Source organism: Haliaeetus leucocephalus, unplaced genomic scaffold, assembly GCF_000737465.1.
Source record: "Haliaeetus leucocephalus isolate CR32 unplaced genomic scaffold, Haliaeetus_leucocephalus-4.0 Scaffold317, whole genome shotgun sequence".
Lineage (NCBI taxonomy): Eukaryota > Metazoa > Chordata > Aves > Accipitriformes > Accipitridae > Haliaeetus > Haliaeetus leucocephalus.
The window spans coordinates 2,630,825-2,653,153 of NW_010972753.1; the positions used below are offsets into that span (position 1 = coordinate 2,630,825).

The 22,329-nt window shown below is 39.5% G+C and overlaps 1 protein-coding gene across 1 annotated transcript in view; it reads right to left on the bottom strand.

The window, feature by feature from the left end:
* Positions 1-290: 290 nt before the first annotated feature.
* ACOT9 (acyl-CoA thioesterase 9) overlaps positions 291-22,329 on the bottom strand; it is a 22,352-nt gene continuing 313 nt past the window's right edge. Inside the window, exons 2-16 of the mRNA XM_010571278.1 lie at positions 21,233-21,324; positions 19,622-19,648; positions 16,605-16,650; positions 12,759-12,929; positions 12,628-12,665; positions 10,407-10,490; positions 9,708-9,811; positions 8,515-8,588; positions 6,293-6,360; positions 5,212-5,323; positions 3,962-4,052; positions 3,393-3,478; positions 1,405-1,492; positions 1,075-1,225; positions 291-832 (exon numbers count right to left, since the gene is read on the bottom strand). Of these exons, the coding sequence (XP_010569580.1) occupies positions 774-832; positions 1,075-1,225; positions 1,405-1,492; positions 3,393-3,478; positions 3,962-4,052; positions 5,212-5,323; positions 6,293-6,360; positions 8,515-8,588; positions 9,708-9,811; positions 10,407-10,490; positions 12,628-12,665; positions 12,759-12,929; positions 16,605-16,650; positions 19,622-19,648; positions 21,233-21,324 (1,291 nt within the window). The 3' untranslated portion in view covers positions 291-773. The remainder of the gene's footprint in view (positions 833-1,074; positions 1,226-1,404; positions 1,493-3,392; positions 3,479-3,961; positions 4,053-5,211; positions 5,324-6,292; positions 6,361-8,514; positions 8,589-9,707; positions 9,812-10,406; positions 10,491-12,627; positions 12,666-12,758; positions 12,930-16,604; positions 16,651-19,621; positions 19,649-21,232; positions 21,325-22,329) is intronic.

Consider the following 22,329-nt stretch of genomic DNA (forward strand, 5'->3'; position numbering starts at 1 on the left):
AGGCCATGAGAAATAATTCATTAAGAAACTCGCTTACGGTTATATATAAAAAAAAAAAGTTAGAAGAGGCTGGCAAGGACTGGCTGTACACAAACAGAATGCCAGAAGAGACCATCTGGCCACCTCATTTCATTGCAAAAATCAGTTTCCTCCCATGGGAACATGAAACCATCCAAAACAGAAGCTGCAACCACCTTGTAAAATCCCAGCTGATGGGAAACACCTGCTTTACATTGTGCACACACTAGTAACTTCTGAGCTTATGGTGCTGCACAGATGCATCTGTCCTTGTTAAAAAAAAAAGATGACCCTAAGCCTAATTTCACAAGAATGTAGGTCAAATGGCTTCATCTGTGTGTATCTACTTATTGCACACATTTTTCTGATAGAACTTCTATCCCTTATCAGGGAAACACAAAGGAGAGCTACCAAGGGAAAGAAGGTAGATGGTGACAAGACAGCAAAGGTTGTAATGAGATATCTCAAAGCAAAGAGAAGCTATCTAATGCTTAAGATTGCATCTTTTCAGCCTTTTTTCCTAGCATCAGCGTGTAAAAGTAGATTTCAACAAATCCTAGTAGCAGAGAATAAAAATCCAAATATATGCAAATACATAAATAGCACTTGAAAGTTTTTTTTTGTTGTGGGGTTTGGTGTTTTGTTCTGGGCTGGGTTTTTTTAGTATTGTAAGCACCTGTCTGTCAGCCATCTCTGGTGCCAACTCCTTCCAAGACAGCATGCTGCTACACTGCTGATGCAGTGTTCAACGTGTGTCAGATGTCTTTCATGATGGCAGCAAAGTGTCGCTTTCCATCTAAATACAACATGGACTCTGAAATAAAGTGGAGAAAAGAGAGAACGACATTAGTAACTTAGTACTACAGCAACCACACAGAATGGGAAGATGAAGACGCAATCCACACTGTCATCAAAGCATAAATGTGCTTTGCCATGAAATCCTGTTAAATTATTCAAATGCCAATAGTTCACTTACTAAAATGACAAATGTTCCAACAGAAAGCAAGCTGTCTTGTCTACAGAGTTACGATGACAATGCATTAATTGGATACTTGCCTCCATAAGTTTTGGGGATGACCCGTGGGACCTCGTTTTCTGATATAAATGTAAAATGGAAGATATTGGTTGTCTGGTGCTCCCTGGTATCTGCATCATAAACCTCACTGTGTACTCGAACCTGGATGTAGTTTTTTTCTGTGTAACAGACCTACAGGTTAAGATAAGAGTTATAGCTCGTAATAGTGCTGAAAAACTGTAACAGACTTCATTGCACTGTTTAACAAGAAAAGTCACACACCCTCATAATGCACTGTTCATTATCAGTGATTAACAGTGACTACAGCAAAGGTAAGTTTTAATCCTTTTTAAAAAGAAATCAATTCCTACCTGTGCAGAAAGCAGTAATAAGGACCCAACCTCAACTGGCCTCTGAAACATGATATCATCAACGGATACAATAAAAGGTCTGGAACTCCTGAGCAAGAAAAAGAGAAATTTCTTCTCAAGAAAAATAAGAGTGTTTGGAGAAGTTTAAAATATTTCATTGTCAGCATTTTAATGAAGGGTTACTAGAAAACAGATCTCTCTCTTAAACACAGGCCACAGGAAGTGCTGAAGAATTATGTCATCACCCAAGACAAAAATAACTAGAGGAAACCTCTCACATGCATAAAAATACACACTCTCTAAGGATACATTATTGCATCTTATTATATCTTACAACTTACACTTGCTAGGCAATCTTCATGCCATCATTGCTTAGGCCTCTTTTTTCCAAGCACTGACATAAAACACTTCACTTTCTATCAGGCTATACATGCTCCACTAAATTTATGCACAGAACTTTGCTGGGTGATGACCTCAGTCACACTTTCTAAGCACAGTTACAGGAAGAAGTTCAGAAACTATTCCTCTTGTGTACAGAAGGAAAAGATGTAGTATTTATGTGATATGATGTCTATTTGATATTGTTAGAAAACTGTATCAAGCTTGTGTGGCAAGGTTTTGGTGGCAGGGGGGGCTACAGGGGTGGCTTCTGTGAGAAGCTGCTAGAAGCTTCCTCCATGTCCAACAGAGCCAATGCCAGCCAGCTCCAACACAGACCCACTGCTGGCCAAGGCCAAGCCCACCAGCAATAGTGGTAGTGCTTCTGGGATAACAGATTTAGGAAGGGGAAAAAGACTGCTGGGCAACTGCAGCCAGAGAGAGGAGTGAGAACATGTGAGAGAAACAGCCCTGCAGACCTCAAGCTGGGTGAAGAAGGAGGGGAGGAGGTGCTCCAGGCACCAGAGCAGATATTCCCCTGCACCCCCTGGGGAAGACCATGGTGAGGCAGGCTGTACCCCTGCAGCCCAGGGAGGTCCACGGGGGAGCAGATCTCCACCTGCAGCCCAGGGAGAGAGGACCCCATGCCGGAGCAGGGGGATGCCCGAAGATGGCCGTGATTCCATGGGAAGCCCATGCTGGAGCAGGTTTGGTGGCAGGACTTGTCACCCCATGGGGAACCCACGCTGGAGCAGTCTGTGCCTGAAGGACTGCAGCCCGGGGAAGGGACCCACGCTGGAGCAGCTCGTGAAGAACTGCAGCCCGTGGGAAGGACCCACATTGGAGAAATTCGTGGAGGACTGTCTCCCATGGGAGGGACCCCATGCCAGAGCAAGGGAAGAGTGAGGAGTCCTGTCCCTGAGGAGGAAGGAGCAGCAGAGTCAAGGTGTGATGAACTGACCCCAACCTCCATTCCCCATCCCCCTGTGCTGCTGGGGGGGAGGAGGTAGAGAAAATTCAGAGTGGAGTTGAGCCTGGGAAGAAGGGAGGGGTGGGGGAAAGGTGTTTTTAAGAGTTAGGTTTTATTTCTCCTTATCCTACTCCGATTTGATTGGTAATAAACAAAACTAATTTCCCCAAGTCAAGTCTGGTTTGCCTATGACGGTAATTGGTGAGTGATCTCTCCCTTATCTCGACCCACAAGCTTTTCATTCTATTTTCTCTCCCCTGTCCAGCTGAGGAGGGGAGTGATAGAGCAGCTTTGGTGGGCACCTGGTGTCCAGCCAGGGTCAACCCACCACAAAAATGTATCTCCATAAAGTCAATCTCAACAGCTTGGCAAGATAAAAGAAAACAGAAAAAGGATGTATTTTCTACCTTGACATGTAATGCTTAAAGACCAAGCTCCAAGGAGCAAGAGGCAAATCTCTTCGTAAATACAAACAGATGCTCCAAGAGAAACAGTGGTGTACACTAATAGTGCGAGATTCTACTAGACACCTCCATCTCTTCTACTCAGATTGTCATTAGGTTGGTTAGCTTGGCTTCCCGACCTATGTATATGTGCACAGTGCTCTGGATTATATAAATATTGCAGGTCTACAACTCACCCATAGCTGCAAGCAGTTGCCCATCCTAGTTCAAATGCCTTTCTCATGAGAAAACCCCCAAAGATCCTATTGAAGATGTTCCGTTCCTGTGTGTAGAAACAAAAATCAAACTGCTATATTACATATATTCTTTTCAAAGCATTGTGTTGAAGTCTGTACTTCAGTTCACAGTATTTAACAGAACTCCCAGCATCTGAATGTATAAAAAGCACTACTGAAATATATATGCAAAAGTCCAAATGGCTGAGGAAACTTTACTTAATAGGAGCTTATCCAACTCATTTGACAACCTAAGGTAAAAACTCAAAATTGTGTCAGCAACCAGAAGCCCAACTTAAATACTTTGCAAAGGAATTTCTTTACGCAAAATGAAATCTGGTGAAAAAACAAAGTAATTAAAAATATTCTATTTCGCAGTGATATATAGATAATAGAAAAGAGGCAAAAGAAACTAAAATCTAAATACATTGCAAGGACTGCAGAACTGAAATGAAATAATGGACTGACTAGTCTTAGAAGACAGTTCGTAAGTAACCATTTCTGTAATTCATTAATATTTTTCAAAATACCTGAGGATGGCAAATCTGTAGGCCTTTTAGCTTTGCATCTTCCATCCACACTGAATTGGGTGGTAATTTACGACTCCGGAAACTTACTGTCCTTTGGAAGAGACAATAAACTTTATAGCCCACATTAGCAGAATTCAGCAAGTCAAAAATGCACAAATAGCAAATGCAGACACACACTAAATAAAAAAAAATATTTAAAAAACACCAAAAAACCTTCCCCAAAACCAGATACACTATCACTAAAAGCTGTTCCAACTGACCTTGAAGACTTATCTAAAATGATACTTTGATTTCTTACTGTAGTAAGCCTACACTCCTGATCTTTCAAAAACTTCTGCTAAAGTTCAAGCTTATGTGAATGAACAAGCTCGAGAAAGGTACATGAAAGAAAAGATGATCAGAACCACAAAACACACACTTAGAAAAAAAAAAACACTCAGAAAACACTCAGAAAAGCCTTACTCTGTTTTTTAAGTCATAATACGAATTAAAAGCACACAATGAGCTAACAGAGTAATTTAACATCAAACAAGCAGACAGTTTGAGGTTTTCAAATCCAGACAGAATGTGTACAAAATACATCTGCTAATTTTAAGGGAAAGCATGTCTCACTTTGGTAAACAGCTTTGAAAATAACAATTTAATAATGTTAGTCAGTTAAAGAAATTATAAATTATCCACAAATACAACATTGCACTGATGTCATTAGGCATTGTTCTATCACCACTGGCACTGGACGATTTCATACAAATCTCACGTACAAGAGAAGTACACCAACAACAGTCCCCCTCAAATAATGTTGTCAGGTATATTTAAAACACATTGCAAGGTTACCTGGTCAAAATATGGCCAGTTCCTGCCCTCAGTTTTTTGCCTAGATATCATGGCAGAAAACTCTTAGATTGTGCAAGTCACACAGCTGCAAAACCATTCCATTCCCTTATTTGGTTAAACATCATTAATCTTTTTCCTCAAGATTTTTCCTAACAGCTTGCTCAGAAGCTCTTTGTGCTTACACTGTCACTTTCTAACACTCTTTAACAACAGAAGACTCTTTTAAGAGATGCAGACATCAGATTAAAGTTTGTACCTGTGTTCCAAATAAAATGCCACAGAATTTAAGTGGTGAAATGGGAAAACAAAATGCGTGCGTTTATTCCAGACTACCCTCTTACAAGCACCCACTCAAAAGGCACATTACTTTTCTCCTTCATAAGACCTCAGTTCTCCTCCACCTCTCCCCTTCTTGCCTTGTGTCCAATGTATTAAGGAATATGTCATGAACAATGTTTCTTTCTTCTGCAGTGGGAGCCATTTTCAGTAAGGAAGCAGTGCTGAAATCAATCCTCTTCAGCTTGTTCACTAAACATTTAAAAAAAAAAATTATTACAGTTCAAAGAAAAAAAAAAAACAACAAACATTTGGCTTGGCTTTGAAGATTTTAACTGGAATCAGCTGACTCTCTTCTTTTTTCTTTTTCCCCCTGTAAGTTAAAAGCTGTAACTTCACAGTCCCATAGATTCAAATAGAAATTTGGCTTTTAGAATTGACTGCACCAAAGAAAAAATAAGGCAGAAGTTCACTGTTACCTCACCAATGTGATGAAGACCTTTTATACATAGACTATGATACCCATCCACCACTCCTACAGAAGAAAGCTTAAGTACTCCCCTCAAAGTAGAGAAAAACATATCAAACAAGAAACCCTACAGAACAAACATCTTCTTCAGGTTTTGCCAATGGTACAAGAACGTAAATTTATGACAGAACTCATTACCATAGGCCATAATGATTGAAATTTAGCTTAAAAGGTCTTCTGTTCAGTTTATTCAGTCCTTAATGTTTCTCTAATTCTCTGCTTTAAAATTCCAGCTTGAAACAAAAGAAGAGGGAGCTAGACACTCCTTCCCCTGCTCTCCCCCTTTCTTTTTCCAAGTTTCTTTCCAAAAGGAACATGGGCACCCAGACAGGTAAGGAGCTGTGATGCACCTAGCCGACCCACCATGGAGGCAATCAATCAGCCAGAGCATTAGTAAAGCCTGTGCTGCACTCAGATCTGAAGCAGAGCGAGCACCCTGGAAACAGAGGGGTCTAGGAAGGGTGCAGATCACATCAAGAGTGCCCTTGTCTGTCAGTTTAGCCAGAGTTTCCAAGAATGTGATAGTAGGCTTTTAAACTCTCTTACACTACTGACACACACAAGACAGCATGAAAATCTGGTTTTAAACAAATTAGGAGCATTTCTAAGTAGCATAACTTCTGAAGTTTACTTCCTTCCAGCTATTAAGTTGAACCTGAGGCATGTGCATACTACCAGGAAATATGACGTACATTCCCCTTGCTTGAAGATTTCTTCTTCCTCAGGGGTCTCAGGAATGAGTGGATTAACAAATGCTGGCCTACAGACAGGAATTTTTTTTTAAGTTACAAACTTTACAAGAATTTGTCCTGTAAATACATTATAACAGTCTTCCATTTTTGCTTACATGCACAGTACACGATGAAAAGACATACTTTGGGTTACATCATAGAAATAAATACATTATTTCATAATGTGCAGCTGCCAACAGAATATCACTTTAGCTTTAACTCTGAAGGGGCAGTTAAGTGATCCAACCACTAACTAGTATAATTAAGAAAGAGTAAGTGATGCATCTATGCTTCTTAAAGAGCTAAAACTGTACCCATAAATTATAATGATGATTATTCAAGGAGAAAGCTATCTAGAAACTCAGCAAATGAAGATGTGATGATCTAGTATAGTCTGAAACAGATACACAAAACTTGAATGGTATCATTCCTCCTGGAATAGAAAGAGCACAGTGCCATAGCTAGCAAGTGTTCTTATAATCTACATGTTCCCACGACAGCCTTATCAACAGCCAAAAGCTGTTTACCACATGTACCACTTATCAAAGAAGATGAGGCTCCCTCAAGCTCAAATTTGTATGTTTATTTTACTGCACAAATAACTTTAACATAATTATTTCTTTTCACAAGGAAAGGCAAATGCTTATTTTCAAGAGCCATTCTTCCCCATAATTTCTAATTATTATTTTTCTATTTTCAACATCTATACAAATGCTCAGAACAATATATGTGTGTGTATATATATATATACATACACATGCACAAATATGTGCTGAACAGTTCCCCTCTACCCCAAGCCTTTACTTGGGCTGGTGACAAGAGGCATGCAGAGAGGATCTTTTTGCTTGGAACAAACTGCTCTGTCCTGGTTTGCTACACCTCTGGATTTTGGAGACACACCAGCTCCTTCTCCATCACAGAGCTCATTCTCCCCCTCCTCAGCTCAGGACGTATCTACGTAAGCTCTCCTGTCCAAGCCCCAAGCTTCTGAGATGCAAGTTTGCTATGGTCCAAAAGCCACACAACCGTGTTTCTGTGGCACTATAACCAACCTAACATACCCTGTACCTCTCTGAAAGGTTTTTACCTCACATAGAGTAAGTACCCTCCTTATATGGACAGAATGCTTCCAAAACACAGCTGGCTTGTGGCCAGCTGCTTGAAGAACAGCCACTGAAGTTTGTATCTATCTGCACAAGTCCATAGTAGGCTCGTTCTCAGTCAATCTGCTGGTGTATAATTACATCAGATTTGATGTAATTCTTTTGCAAAATAAGTCCTTAAAATGAGAAACATAAACATATTTTTTTAAATGTATAGTATGTTAATGGGTTCTAAAAAAAAAAAAATAATCTCATAAATCTGAAGGAAACCAACCTAGTAACTACTTCTAACATTATCAGGACTAAATAATTATGTCAAGCAAAACCCCTTTATTAAACATATCCCTCTTCATTAAATACAGGCAATTATTTAAACTAGTTAGAAACAGAAAATGGTTCATTACTGTTGCAGGCTATAGAAGAAAGAGGTAAGAAATACAATTGATTTTTCTGGTGCTGGAGTCATAAACCAAAACTGAAACTGAGAAGCTTGTTAGTGTAATGACTAAGGAATTACAGAGAGAGTAAAATCAGAAAAATAAGAAAGTTGGGTGGTTTGGTTTTTTTAAGTTCTGTGGGAATACTTATCAGTTGCATGTTATTTACATAAGCAATTTTTAGGCTGAATTATTCTGATGACACCTATCATGTGCCTATTAGGGAATTAATGGCATTATTCACTCAAAGACTATTTAACCATTGAAACTCAATCTTTTCTGGTTTTATGGCAAGAAGGCAATTCATTCTAACAACTACTGGAATGCGGGTGGGTTTCCGGCAGGCTCATTCACTTCTGTGTTCATCAGGCCAGTCATTCAAACACAGGGGAAATTTGTTAAAGAAAAGGGTCAGATCCCAAGACTTAACAGCAATTCCTGGTATCATCTGACTGCTGAGATCATTGCTCTGAAGCTTGCCGCAGAAAAGTAACACGTGCCACCAGAAAAGATAGACTATGTGATTTATTTATCACCTACATGATATGGCTTCTACACATATATAGCAAGCTGCCATGTTTACTGTTTTCACAGTAGGACCCCAGTAGGAGTCTGAAAATTATTTTCCTGTCCTACAAATTACCGTTTATTCTCTGGATCCCGGGCCACCATGACAAAGGTTGCATCTAACACTGGGCTGTAATCACCACCATGCAGCTAAGAGAGAAAGGAAACAATTATATTTTTAAACTCTAAAATTGTAAATGTGCTTAGCAAGCTATTCAGTTGACATCAACTATGCCATCACACTGTTAATGTTGTTTACTTTCACGTTCTGTCATTCCTTCCAAGATCTCTCACAATAGGTCGCAGAGAAGGAAATAACACAAATTAAAACTCTAGTTTCAGGAATTCTGCAATGTAAATATTAAGCAGGGAATGCTTACTAACTACTACTTTGAGCTGGGAGGGGAGAAAATCAACACAGGCATTGTAAAAGGACCCACTTACCCTTTATTCCAAGAAATGCCAAAACATTTTTTTGTCAATACTAAATTGCCATTAATGCCAGCACTGTGAGGAGTTCAGACAATAAAGGTGTAACATTATCTTCTACATCAGACACTTAAACAGGTAAATATTTTTTTTATTCAGTTGGTCTCCTTATCTGAATTATAGCCACTAATACCACTTAAGTGTTCATTGCATATTTTTGTTATTCTAAATAACTACCTGAATTAATGTTTCAGTTAACTAATCAACTGACAGTAAATATTCAATAGAAATGTTAAAGATTTTTTAATTTAATTATTAATATTGCTTTTGCTTCCTGCACAGTGTAGCCTAGTTACACCCTTCATTTATTTTCTATTATTCAGTATTTAATAATTTATTACAAAAAATTATGCTACACAGTAGAGACAATGAACACAAGAGATACAATTTAATACTGAATCTGAATACCAACATTGAAATTTACAACTCTATAAAATGCAAAGGTATAAGGAAAATAAAGGTTTTTCAAAAGGAGGGAGAAACTTATTTAAGAACATGCAGAACACAGCCACCTATTTTTTCTGTAGGAGTACTGTGTTGAAGTTTAATTACAAAAAGCTGGTTAAGAAAAATGCATGTCTAGAAAGATGAGCAACAGAGTATCTTGGTGCACCTAGACTATGGGAAGTCAACTTGGTCTTGAAACACTAGGGCTGTCTCAAGCCCTTCAAAAACAGTTATTCTAGAAAATATAATTTAGATTGCTAACCCCATCATCCAGAATTCCCCCTGAAGCACCTCAAGCCTGTCATAGGATGGAGAGGAGTCACAGGAACTAACCTGCAGCATGTGCATCTTCACTTCCATGGACGTCCTCCCAACCCAAGAAACATTGCCTGTGAATTTGATGTCACAGTCTGGATATATAATCTTCTTGCACAAATCTACAAGACAAACATTAGAGGTTACTGGAGACAGATCCCTCACATCTAATATTAGAAAGACTGGATTCTCCAAGACCTTTTCGTGTTCTGCAAGTGGCAGTACATGCAAAGACAACCCAGAAATGACAGTTGTTGCAAGGGACCACACTGCTAGCCAGCAGTTTCTGCCTTATCAGACTTCTAAAGCCAGAACACGAGGAAGAAGTAGGCACACAGGTGGCAGATGGATGGCAGACCCACAGAGATGTTCAACAGAACAGGTGACACAAGCAAGGTCCAGCTCCACCAGAACACTGTTCAAGAATGAAGCTAAGAAACTCACGTGCCAAAATAAAACCAAACACAGAAGTGCAGGAAGCATGAAAGTTGTATTTTGAAGGGAAGGGAAATATGAAATGGTGAAAAGCATCTACAAAACGCTCTTCCCTCCTCCTTTCAACAAAAGCCAGAGTACTCAGAGTTCAAAGCCAAAACAAGACGAAGTGAACTAAACAGCAAAGAAGTTATCCTCAGTAACAACTATAGGAAGGCAGTAGCTTCTGAAAGAGTAAGACAAACAGATGAAACTGTTTCTATTGACCAAATTGCCACTTACTGATTTTATCCACCAGAGCTGTAACTATTGATAAGGGAGACCTTGGCTGCGTTTCCTGCTTGGTGTGAGTGTAGCAAATAAGAACTATGGAGAGACCAAAAATGGAGTCAGCTCTTTAACAAAAACTTCAGTGGAGCAGATCAAACCCACCTTTGTGAAGTGTAAGAAGTACCTACAAAACACAAACTAAAGTATCATACTGTAGGAGTGCACATGACTTCCACATTTTTGTGTATGTAACTCACAGGACTGCTATAAAGAAAACAGTGATTCAGCAGCTGTCTCAGTTATATGCATATTTACCTACTACAAAGAGAAATATAACTGAGTGCTTTAAATCAACCCATCACTCCACTTCCAGTCCCATGTAATCTCTTCCCTCTACCCCTGCAGCCCACTCTCACAGATCCTTCCTGCCTTCTATTTTGATTTCATGCAGGTTATCCAAGGATACAAGCTATCTGAGGACTTACTTTCAAATACTGATTCCTTTAAAGAGATGCAGATTAGAAAAACTGTGCCTTACAGGCATGAAAGCATAGTCAGAGGTATTTATCACACTGTAATTACTACTAGCCAAACCACTATTTAAATTAATTAGCTCTGCTCATAAGAGCACATCCAAGTAAACAGACTCCTTACAGTAATACAAGGCTGCGAAGAACTTTTTTTTTTCCTAGTACTTATGTGATTTTCACGCAACACAGACTTCCAAAATTGAAAGTATGTCTTTGCACTTAATGAGATAAAGGGAGATCTCTGTCCCTCCAGGTAATCCAAGATTTTTTTTCCCTAAAATTACTGAAGTCACAATTCTAAAAACTGTTGTGCCTATCATGCCATCAACACAAATGGGATTTATCAGAATCCTATTGCCAAAGACAAAAAGCTAGAAGTCAATCAGACCTTTATGCAGTACATCTGCTGAGATCACAGAATATACCAGGGGGGAGATGAAACAGCAGATTTTCCTGTAAAAACTGCTGACCACCATCCTGAATATTGTGTCATTGGTACAGAATCTTGATTAACCCAAAACGATACACCACCAGTGGAACTGACTGAAGCCCAGTATGACTACAAACAAGGCAAAGGCATTCTGTGCTGCAACAAGAAAAAACTAAGATCTTCACAGATTTCCAGAGAAAATAGGCAAAGCACAGAATGAAAAACTGGCTCATCTCATCTACCAGTGGAGGGTAGCCAATAGTTTCAAGTCTCCTTTTCTAATTCAGGACAGGTACTGAAGCCAGTATCTTCTATATCACAGAACGAAATATAAATCATCTAGCTATTTTGTCTATCCTTGCTAGATAGGTGACATGCATTCACTTGTTTCTCTGTCTTCCTCAATTTTGCCCATCTGGACCCACAGAAGGTCTTTCTTTCCTGCCAAAAATACCTGTTCCATTCAGAACTTTCCCTTAATAAGCACTTATTCTTTGTCAAAAACCTCCACCAAAATGCTCCCAACCAGCTACAGAACTTTAATGAAGAAGGAAGTCACCTGGTGTCATTTTAAGAGAAAAGTATCTCCAAGTTATATTAACAACCTAGTGCTTATTTTAGCTGCAAAACAAAAGTCAAAGATCTTGAACTTTTAAAGACCATGAATAAATGAAAATGAGAAAATAAATTAAGAAAGCTAACTCATGAAACAACCGAGTTGTTTTCTCCCTTAACATCAATTTGGAAACAGAAACCAAGAATTTATACTGAGTGTTTTTCATTTGTTCTCAGTGGATACATTCTGTTCTTTCCAGATTATACTCTCTTCTCCCCAAAGGGAAGATTAAAATGTTTGCACCTCACTATCTGTTGGGTTTTCTGTTGTTGGTGGTTTGGGAGGTTTTTAAGAGAAAAATCATATGTTTTAATTTTAAATAGTGTGCTCTGCAAATTTTCTCTGATTTAAGACTCAATGCAGATTCATAATCTAGGATCATTTCTCAGTAAATTATCCTTGTAGTTGGTCCTCTACAAAATTGGCACAAGCAAGAAGCTGAAGCCGAGTAATTTTGCTTCCATCTGTTCTTTATCATCCTTCCTTCTCTTTCAGCATCAGTATCTTTTCTTTTTTTTTTCCTTCCCCTTTGAGATAGTGCATTGATGTGATTTCCTCCTTGAGGTATACTGTATCATACCAAGCAGTGCTCAACAGTACTCAAACTCACTTTGTCTGCATTACTTGTGCATTCTTTACAAGAGCATAGATACATACCTCCTAAACTGTCAAGATCTTCAAGTATCCTTCCAAACCTGTAAGACACGTTTTTTGACAATTAAATACCTACATACATAGTAAATAAAAGTTAACACTTTCCTGTATGTGTAACATGGTTGCTTTGTTACCTTACACTGTTGTGTACATTCAGGTACTTTTCTCTTATTTCAGGTTGACTTCCTAGAGGTAGAATAACTTCCAAGTAGCTATCCTTCATTCTCCTAGGAGGGAGATCTTCCTGCCGTTTTGCCAGTAAAGTATGAAGAGCTTTTCTTTCTTGCATTGCTTGCACATGATCCCTGGTAAGAAAAAAAAAAACACTCCGTCCGGAGTACGACAACACAACTGCAACCCTAGCTAAAAGATGTCATGTTGAAGATTATCAAAACAAAAACAAAAAAGTAGTAAAAATAGCAAGACACAGTAAGCGTGCCTTGAGAAGAAAGTGAAATGCACATAATGAGATATGCTAAGCAAGTCTACCGCAGAAAACTTTTAAATAGTTTTGTGTACAACTGGCAAGCACATACTTTGCACTAACGAGATTAACAAAATGTATCTAATTCTGAATGCTACCAAAATGGTTCACTTTGAAAAGAACAAATCAGACATAATTTAACCTATGAGGTTTTGTGCATATTCATGTCTTCCATAGCTACTGTATCACAACTCTTCCTACACTGACAATTTTAAAGGACTGTCAACTTACAACCTCTCCCAAGAAGTAAAACAGATGTACAGTGTTGGTTAGTACTAACAACAAAGAGAACTCATCTGCTAAGACTTGCTGTCTACACAGGTGAGTTCTCCCTTTATAAGCATCAGTTCACACTGCATACACTTGATCAGCAAGCTAAAAGAAAGGGAAAATTAATCTATTTCTCTCTCCTCCTACTCAGTTGTCTTACAACTATAGAGGAAAGTCATAGAAAGAAACAATACAGAAAAGGGAGCACTACCCTTTCAGAGCTGCCTTTCCAGCACCACCAAGTCAGAGGGGTTGCAACTCTCACAAGGGAGTAAGGGCCAACTTACTGTCGCTTCTTCCCAATCTACCAAATTGATTCCTTGCACAGGTATCTATGAGATATAACAATCTTGCCCAACACTCTCTCTTACCTGTTCCTCCAAAGTTCCCTCCCCTTAAAAGTGCATCCTGACTGAATAAAGCAAGTATTTCATAACATCCCTAGAATCAACAACAAAGCATTAAAAACCTAGGGGTTGAACATGCAACAGTTCCAGTATAAAGCCAAGGAGGATGCAAAACTATGAATCCATTTCATAGAGCAAGAGAAGGCATAAAATGCTATGTAACCAAACTTAATTTTAAACTTGTGGATATGTGCCATTCATTCAGTTGTGCATGCTGCATTGCCGAGATCTGAGTGCCATTATGTTTAACAAAAGCAATTTAAAAAAAAAAAAAAAAAAAAAAAAAAAAAAAACCTGAAAGAAAACAACAGAAAGAACCTTTTCACCAAAAAGAAAATTTATCTTAAGTTTTGACTTTGGATGAATTCTGGGTATTAGCCATTTAAGACAAAGACTTTTTTTGCTTGAGTTTTATTTTTGGAAGAGGAGAGGCAGGTACAAAGCAGCCACACTTCAAACATATTTATATTCCCTCTTTTCTGTTTTAATAATTTTGGGGGAAATATGAATAATCCATGATCAAAGAGAGTAAAAGTCTAGCAGAAAATTTCAGCTAGTTTTGTTTATTTGTTTTAAATATGAAATATGGTTTACCTCATTTGGGCAACATGACTACTGAGGAGTTCAGAGAAAATAGAAAGGTAACAACCTACTCCAGAAGGTTAATGTTTGAAGTTATACCACTACATAGAAATAGAATATACTAGATGACTAAGGAAAGATGCAATGTCCAAGATGATGCACCTTTATGCTTTTTAAAAGATTTGTTTCCAAGGTCTTTCAGTGAAAGGTTTAAGAGAAATTAATCAGAGAGTAAATCAGAAATTTGTCTACAAACACAGAGAAACCAAACAATAAAAATTGAACTATATTCTGTTTTCACGAGTACCATCCTGGCTCCTCTGAGGTCAGCAGCAGAACTCTTCTTGACTTCAGCTTCAGAATGTACTCTTCAATATACAGAAGTATTGGGCTCAAGGCAGTAACATTTTTCAACAGAAAAATACTGTTACACACTGCAGTACCAGTCATACAGTAACAATATGTCATCTAAGTAATAACTAATACCTGCCCTAAACATTCTGAGAAATGACATTATTTATTTCTGAAATGGCCACAACTCTATCTAGGCTATAAGTACCAATGTACAGATTAGTAGTTTTAATTGCAATTTAAGTACAAAACCAGAATAAATATATAAGCAAGATATTTCTTTCTAATACAAAATGCCACTGGCCTTTACAAGATAAATCATGAACCAAAGTTTCCTTTTAGCAAAATTAATGGCCGAAGGCATTCCTCCAACATGCATCTCTCCTCAATCCCAGCAATCCAGATGTATGTGCATCAGTCCTTCCATAGTTCCCATTTCAGGACCTCTATCAAGCTGTTCTCTTAGGTTTGTCCTCTTTAGTCATTCTGTGGCCTAACTCAACGCACTGGCTGTTCAGTCTCCAAATGTATCAACTCTTTGTCACTCCATTTTAAAAGTGGGATCTCAAAGGCTACATCATCCATGTCCTCCAAACCTCCCCATATTAAACCTGCCATCCTCAAGCACTCCCAGCTATGGGCTCCCCAGCTTTACTTCTTCATGGTAGTCAAAGCATACAGTACTCTGCAAACCATTTCTGCTGCATTTTGTACAGCACAAGAAATGTACCTATCTAAGAAAAACACTGCTGTGGTGATCTTGGCATCAATCTGCTCTCGTTCCAGTGTGGGAAAAGAAATGGATAGAAGAACAGATTTGACCAGAGCCCTCTAAAATCTCAATCCTCAGATGGTATTTCCATATGGTGTGGTTACTCCCCAGCCATTCAGGGCTGCAGGAAAGGCTTTTTTAAAAATCAACTTCTAGAGCCCTTTTCAGCTGACCTACTGAAAATTTCAAGCCCCCTCATGCTTAGATACTAAGCAAAAATCAGCTTCCCTGATTCAGGCATTTTCTTTAGCATGCCTATAATCCTGTTTAGATAAACCTAGTCGAAAGGCCTGGACATATCAGACACTCCACCCAGGCAAGGCTCTCTTCATTTCCGTATCAATGCACAAAGTGTGAAAGAAGAGCTCAACAAACACAGCCATAAGAAAATTAATAATCAATACAATAAATATGGGACCAACCAAACTGCAATACCTAATTCCCCCAGACTGCTATACTGTCTTTTTCAGAACTGTTAACAGTAGAGGATTACAGTCGATTCTGGCTTATTCAGCGTAATGGACAGGGAGGAAGGTAACCTGAATAAAGCCAAAACATCAATGACTTAAATGATATGTAAATTAATCTAAAATTAAGTTATGGCAGGGAAAAGAAATGCCCGAGATGCTGCTGACTAAGGAGACGCCCAATCCCAAGTTGACAATTTTCCAAAGTGACATGGGTGCTGCCAGGCCATTTGTAATGCGGTCTGCTTCATGCTGAACCAGCTCAATTGCCTCTGAATCCAGTGCAAGATAAATCCACCATGTGGGTAATCCACCAGCAGATAACTCAAGAGGTAACAGCAACATAACATTTCCAGCCAGACTCTACAGCTCTTAAACTTCCATCAGATTCAAAGTTAATTGGAGAATCTTATAAGTATCAAGATCACATATTTTGTTCCTTCAGTGCTAAAGATCCTCTGCCAGAGGAATGTCAGAAGTTTGTGATCCACAAAGCAACAATTCAGAAACCTTGTTTGCATTACTTTTTAGCTGGATCCTTTTTCTTCCTCAGTCAGCAAGCTAACATTGCTAACTTCCACTACCACAACACTGAGCTCTACCTGGGTTTAACAAATAGAGTAAAATACATTTAATGTACACTGTACCTCCAGTTGGTAGATGCTCCTACTATATCCCTCAATCTGCTCCGCACTGAAAAAAAAAAAAAAAAATCAAAGCAAATCAAGCTTAGTTCTGCAAGTGATGAACGTGAGGCTGCCTGGTGCTAAAAGGCAAAATCGTCATCCCAGAACAGGAAAATTAAGCAAATTCATGCAAATGGCAGCCCAGAAACAAAAGTCTGGCCAAATACACTGATGCTGTTAGTAGGCATATTACAATAATGGGTTGAGTAACATGAGCTTATTGTGTATAGCCAACAAAGTGTGTTTGTTAATGCAATCAAACACCTGCAGTGCTAATTAACAGCTGAAGGAGACAGCGGATCAAGATCAGATTGAGGAATTTTGATGTGAAAATATTTCAGCCTAAACACAAACAAACTGTGGAGATAACAGAAATCAGAAAGTCATAAAAGAACATAAAAAGGAACAGTGCAGCTGGGAGACAGGGAATGAGGAGAGTACTATTTAAATAATCCCACCCATGAAGGCAGGTAATGTCAGCAGACAGGCTATTGCCTGCAGGGTTTCATAGCCTAGATTTCTAGCAGTGTCAAAGAACACAGTATTAAGACACTGAAGACAGGCCTGTAAAATTGATTCCGGCACTGTTTGCACTGAGTTAATACTAGTTCTGCATAAGCAGTTTTTCTACTCTTTCCTCGGATGAGGCTGTTAAGTGTGCTAAGGTCCCATCAAATCTATCACACTACTCCACCACTGTTAGGCAGGTGAATGTATGCTATTTGGAAAAACCTGAAAACAAGCAGCAACAATTCCCAAGCTCAGAAAAGAAGTTGAGAATTGTATAGTATGGATTCATGGCTTATTTACAAAGATTTCTATACAAGAGGGTTCATGTATTAGGACAAAATAGTTATGGACACATCAAGGAGGGGCTACCAAAAAAAAGCCAAAATTTCATGGTGAAACAGGAAGAGGGCTGCTGGTGACTCACGAGCTGATCCTTTATACTTTTAGGTTATTAGACATCATCAGGCTTGGCACTTTTCAAGCTAAATGCCTGGTCAGAGTATTCACAGTGATCAGCAAGCTGTCCTGTGAACTGTGGAGCAAGCAGAGCCTGATTTCCTAGGTATTTAAATCACATACCCCTCTCCAGCCAGATCCACCCGGCTCTGCCCCCTCCGCCCCATACAGCCACTTCAGTTTCTGCTGCTTTCCTGCCCAAGTCCCCACACCACCACCACTTCAATACCCCTAAACTCCCCTCTCTTGCTCCTTCCCCTGCAACACCCCCTGCTCCCACCCCTACACTCCCAGCCTGCTTCTGTTTTGCCTGCCCTCTAGACAGGTGCCAGCATGAGCTGTGGTTAGCCCAGAGGAAGGCAAGGGGCTGACTGCCAGCCAGCCAGCACATAGATCCCAGTCACTCACCAACTGCCAGCAAACACCATGGTCCGTGGCTGACCCCAACACTAGCTCTGGCACCCTAACGAAGCTCTGATCTGAAAGCCAGTTTTCACAAAGCTTGTGGAAACACGTTTCTCTTCGAGATTTGTGCTTGTCTATTTTGGCTGACATCAAGCAACAAAAGGTTCTGGAAGAAGAGGGGGACGAGAAGATAGGCAGACAAAGACAAAATAGATTGTTTAGGCCTCATTTCTTTAGGAAGTTAGGCTAAAAACATGTTTTGAAATCAGAAGAGTTCCACCACTAATTCTAAGAACAAAAAAATCTTCAATGAAAGGAACTGACTGAAAATCTTGAGTTGACTTTTTTTGGAAGGTGGGGAGGTTTGATTCTTTTTTTCTTAAGAAGCAGGAGGCTTGTTTACAGAATAGGTACTACTTTCCTGTTACTCATACTCCACCTGGGAAGCTGCCATAGCATGCATTGGATCAGTACAGTGTTAGCAGAAACACTGTTACAGCTTCTAGAACACAAAACCTCAATTTTCCAACAGTGTGCAGACTGTGCTGGGATGGAGGGGGAATAAACAGCACTTTCTCTTTGTTTAAACTAAGTTCATCTTCCTTTTCAACTCTAAAGAGGTAAAAAGCCCTGAAAAAAATCTTCGGTCCAAACCTGCAAACATGGATACACACTGTTAATTCCATTTAATACTTCTGATTTCAATTTTAGGCATACAAGTAAACATCTGCCAGGCTGAGACCACATAATTTTTATTCTAACAGTAAAATGGACAAAGCGTAAAAGTGTTTCAAAAATGTTACCAAGCTAAATCTAGTCCATTTTACAGGCTCCCAAGTACATAGTTTTTCTCCTCCCACCCACCGCACCCCCCGAAGACTTATTGCTCTTCTAGATATTAGTTATCTTACAACACAAATTTAAGTAAGTAATTAAGCATAAAAATCCATAAACTCTTTCTCTTATTTGGCAAGTGTCTTAAATATGCAAAACAATTACAGCAAATGGGGTTTATCCATCGTTATCATGTTGTGTATTTCACAGTATCTCCTAAACTGTGACCGGTGGATCATTAATGCCAGAGCAGCGGGGTCTGAGTTCATTTGCACTGTGCTGTGACAAAGGACACAAGGGCAGCTGGACAAGATCACTGCATTCATCCCTGCCAGTAAGATCCATGCCCCATTGTGCTGGTGCCTCCCCAGGCTGTATCCAGGTTCAGGTAGACCGCTACGATGTATTTTGCCACCAGTTTTGCTACAGAGCTTGGTCTGGAATTCAGTGAAAGATGCAGATTCAGATGTCTAAACTGAAGCTAAGTACTGCAGGAGTTGCTGTGTAAGAGATTTTGTATCCCACAAGCCTCTAATAAACGTGTTATCCAGCACACCACCAAAAACACAGTGTGCTGACAGAGATCTAGTATAACAATATCGCCACAAATAAGACCAGAGACATTCACTGAAGGCAAAGAGGCTTTAAGCAAGTCGACAGAGAAGAATAATAGCATTTCATTTTTCATGAACGCTAAAGTAAGGAAAAGCAGTAGCTGAGTAACTTTAGTGTTATAGCAAATATTAAAATATGTACAGATTACCACAACACACCATTATTCACATGAATGGGTAAGTGTCCTGTGGAGTGGAAAACACAGGTTAGATTAACAATTAAAAGAAACACTGCAAATTACATCTAGTAAGGAATTATCTGATTATTCTACCTGCTTGAGTTCCACTTACACACATGTTCCTTGATTTTAGTAAGCAACTGTAGGCAACATGTCCTTGCCTGATTTACAGTCAGTATCTTTGTGTTTTCAACCGAGTTTGTTCTTTCCTTCAAAGCCCGCTTTCCAGTTCCTTTGTCTACTGGCTCTGTGTAGTATTTGCTTGCAGTGTAATTCCAATCAGTTTTTCAAACTTGGTGCTACCATATACTGTTGACAAACACTATTAACTTTGGAAAGAATATCTGGAGCATTTTTCATGAAGTGGGATGAGAGTTATCTCAGAGGAAATTTCCAAAGTCCTGCTTCGTGTAGCCTTTAGGAGAACCATGGAAGAAGTGAGGGAATTCACAACTGGGACCCAAAGTTGGGCGTAAGCATGTGAAAAGCTAGTCAGAATAAGTTTTTGGTGTTTTGTGAAAGCATGGATACCAGATTAAAGGAAACTAGTTTACATGTCAGCAAAAGTTTGTATAACATTATTTCAATGTTACAATTTTGGAACAGAATGCCAAATATTTACAGTTATTATAGTCCAAAAAATACTAGTATTCCTTGGAAACAAATCAGAGGCAAGGCCAGGATGGCCTCACTGCTTCACTATTTTTACTGGCCTTCTAGGTGATATCATTATCAAATATCCAAATAAAAGAGCAGGGTAATATTTGCAAGTATTCAATGTTGTGTATCCTTGCTTCTCTCCTTTAACCTCCCACATTACTATTTATTAACAATAATGAAAAAAAGTTCTCTAACAACAAATAACCCTCCATTTTCTCTTTTACTGGATAACCTGTGGTTTCTGTTTAGAGAACAAAGGGGAAATGATGACCTCAGAAACAAGCAGAACTCCATGAAGGAATTATTTGTGCCTGGCTCCAGCCTTTTTCCTCCTCCCCTTTTCTCAGTACATGGGATTAGAATGCAAGAAAACTTTTTTAAAAGCTTCTAAAACAGGAACATTATGGTTTATTACTATTAGAGTGCTAAACCAATCTTTCAACACAAAGCTCTATTGACAAGAGCGTTTTCACGAGGCAATCCTGCTGATCTGATTAAAAGATTTGTCTAAGTTTACGAAATTAACGGTATTGACACATTAAAAGTTCTGTAAGACATTATTTCCACTCAGTTTCTCCATTTCTTGGCCATTCTCTCTAGTCGCCATAGTACCTGTCTGTACTACACTGACTTTCTATCGAGAGCCAACTTGAGAAGCAGTTGTCCCTCCAGAAGAGTCACATGCTCTTCCAAGACTGAAGAAGCAGACGAGCCAAAATCTGCAACTTCAACGATTATGCATAATTGTTGTCATTAATCTCCAAACACATGAAGTGATTTTCTGCTACTTCTTAAACACTTACACTAGGAGCTAACAGTCAAGGGCACGCCCATTATCCAAACCATATTAACACATGAAGGGCCACCACCTGAAAGAATAAACTCCTTAGCAACATTGCTAAATCTTCCTATGTACAGCCAATGACTTTACCTTCAGACATGTCAGGAAGCACTGGGGAGCCACTGGTCCCAGAAGTGAGTTTCCTAGCCAGAACAGAAGGAAGCTTCCTCATGGTGCACAACCTATAGGCAGAGTGGAAGAATTCAGTGTCATTAAAACTAACGCCATGAAAATAATTTAGGATTTATTTTTGGAATGGCGCCAATTACTTCAGAAACCCCACTCCTTATTCTTAGCCTGATTTTTAGAACCAGATAAAGTCAGTACAACAGTTCAAGCCAGCTGAAATTCCAGCTGATACCTGTCCTTATCTGAAAACAGGAAGGAAGAATGATTCGCTGGCCGCAACTGTTCTCTTCACTGACTATTCAGGTGCCCTGGGACAACCAGCTTGGACCGAACACCAACTTCTACCCTGCAGGCATCCTAACACAGACAGGGTTCGTGTGCATCTAGGAAATCACCCATGACCCTGTGCACACACTTCTCCTGCACTTGGCTGGTGTGCATAGCAGGGGAAGGTGGAACGTCCCAAGAAGGATATCACAAAGCCTCCCACACAGTCCCATTCAGCTAAGACCGGTCTCCTCCTCCACGGCTTAGTACTGCTGCAACTCAGAACAAGCCTAAAGTGCAGGATAGAATCGTCTTAGCTGTTTGGCAAGAAGGGACAACTACGAAACCCTTCAGAGAACGTAATCCACCCCACAATTCAGTAAGTGTTCTACCAGGTAGTAGCCAGCGCGACTCCTCCGGGCGAGCAAAACTGCGGTAACACAAAAATACACAGAGGGCCAGCAGGAGTAAAACCCCTCGTGATAGTTCATGGCGTTACCCTGACAAGGAACGCGGGTTGCCTGTCCCTTAGTTTTCTTCAGCTGAGGCTGGGCTTTCACCTCAAAAAAGAAAGGGAGGCAAGTCCTCAGGCACCAGCGGAAAAGGAGGGCCATGTACTCATCTCTCTATATATATCTCTCTCTCATGTATGTATCTATACATGCCTATCACGTACACACAAGCTTCCTCTGTCTGCAGACACACCAGTACTGCTTAAGAGAGTAAAAAGGAACGCGCACACACACAAAAAAAAAAAAAAAAAAAAAAAAAAGCTTTAGGGACACGGGGGG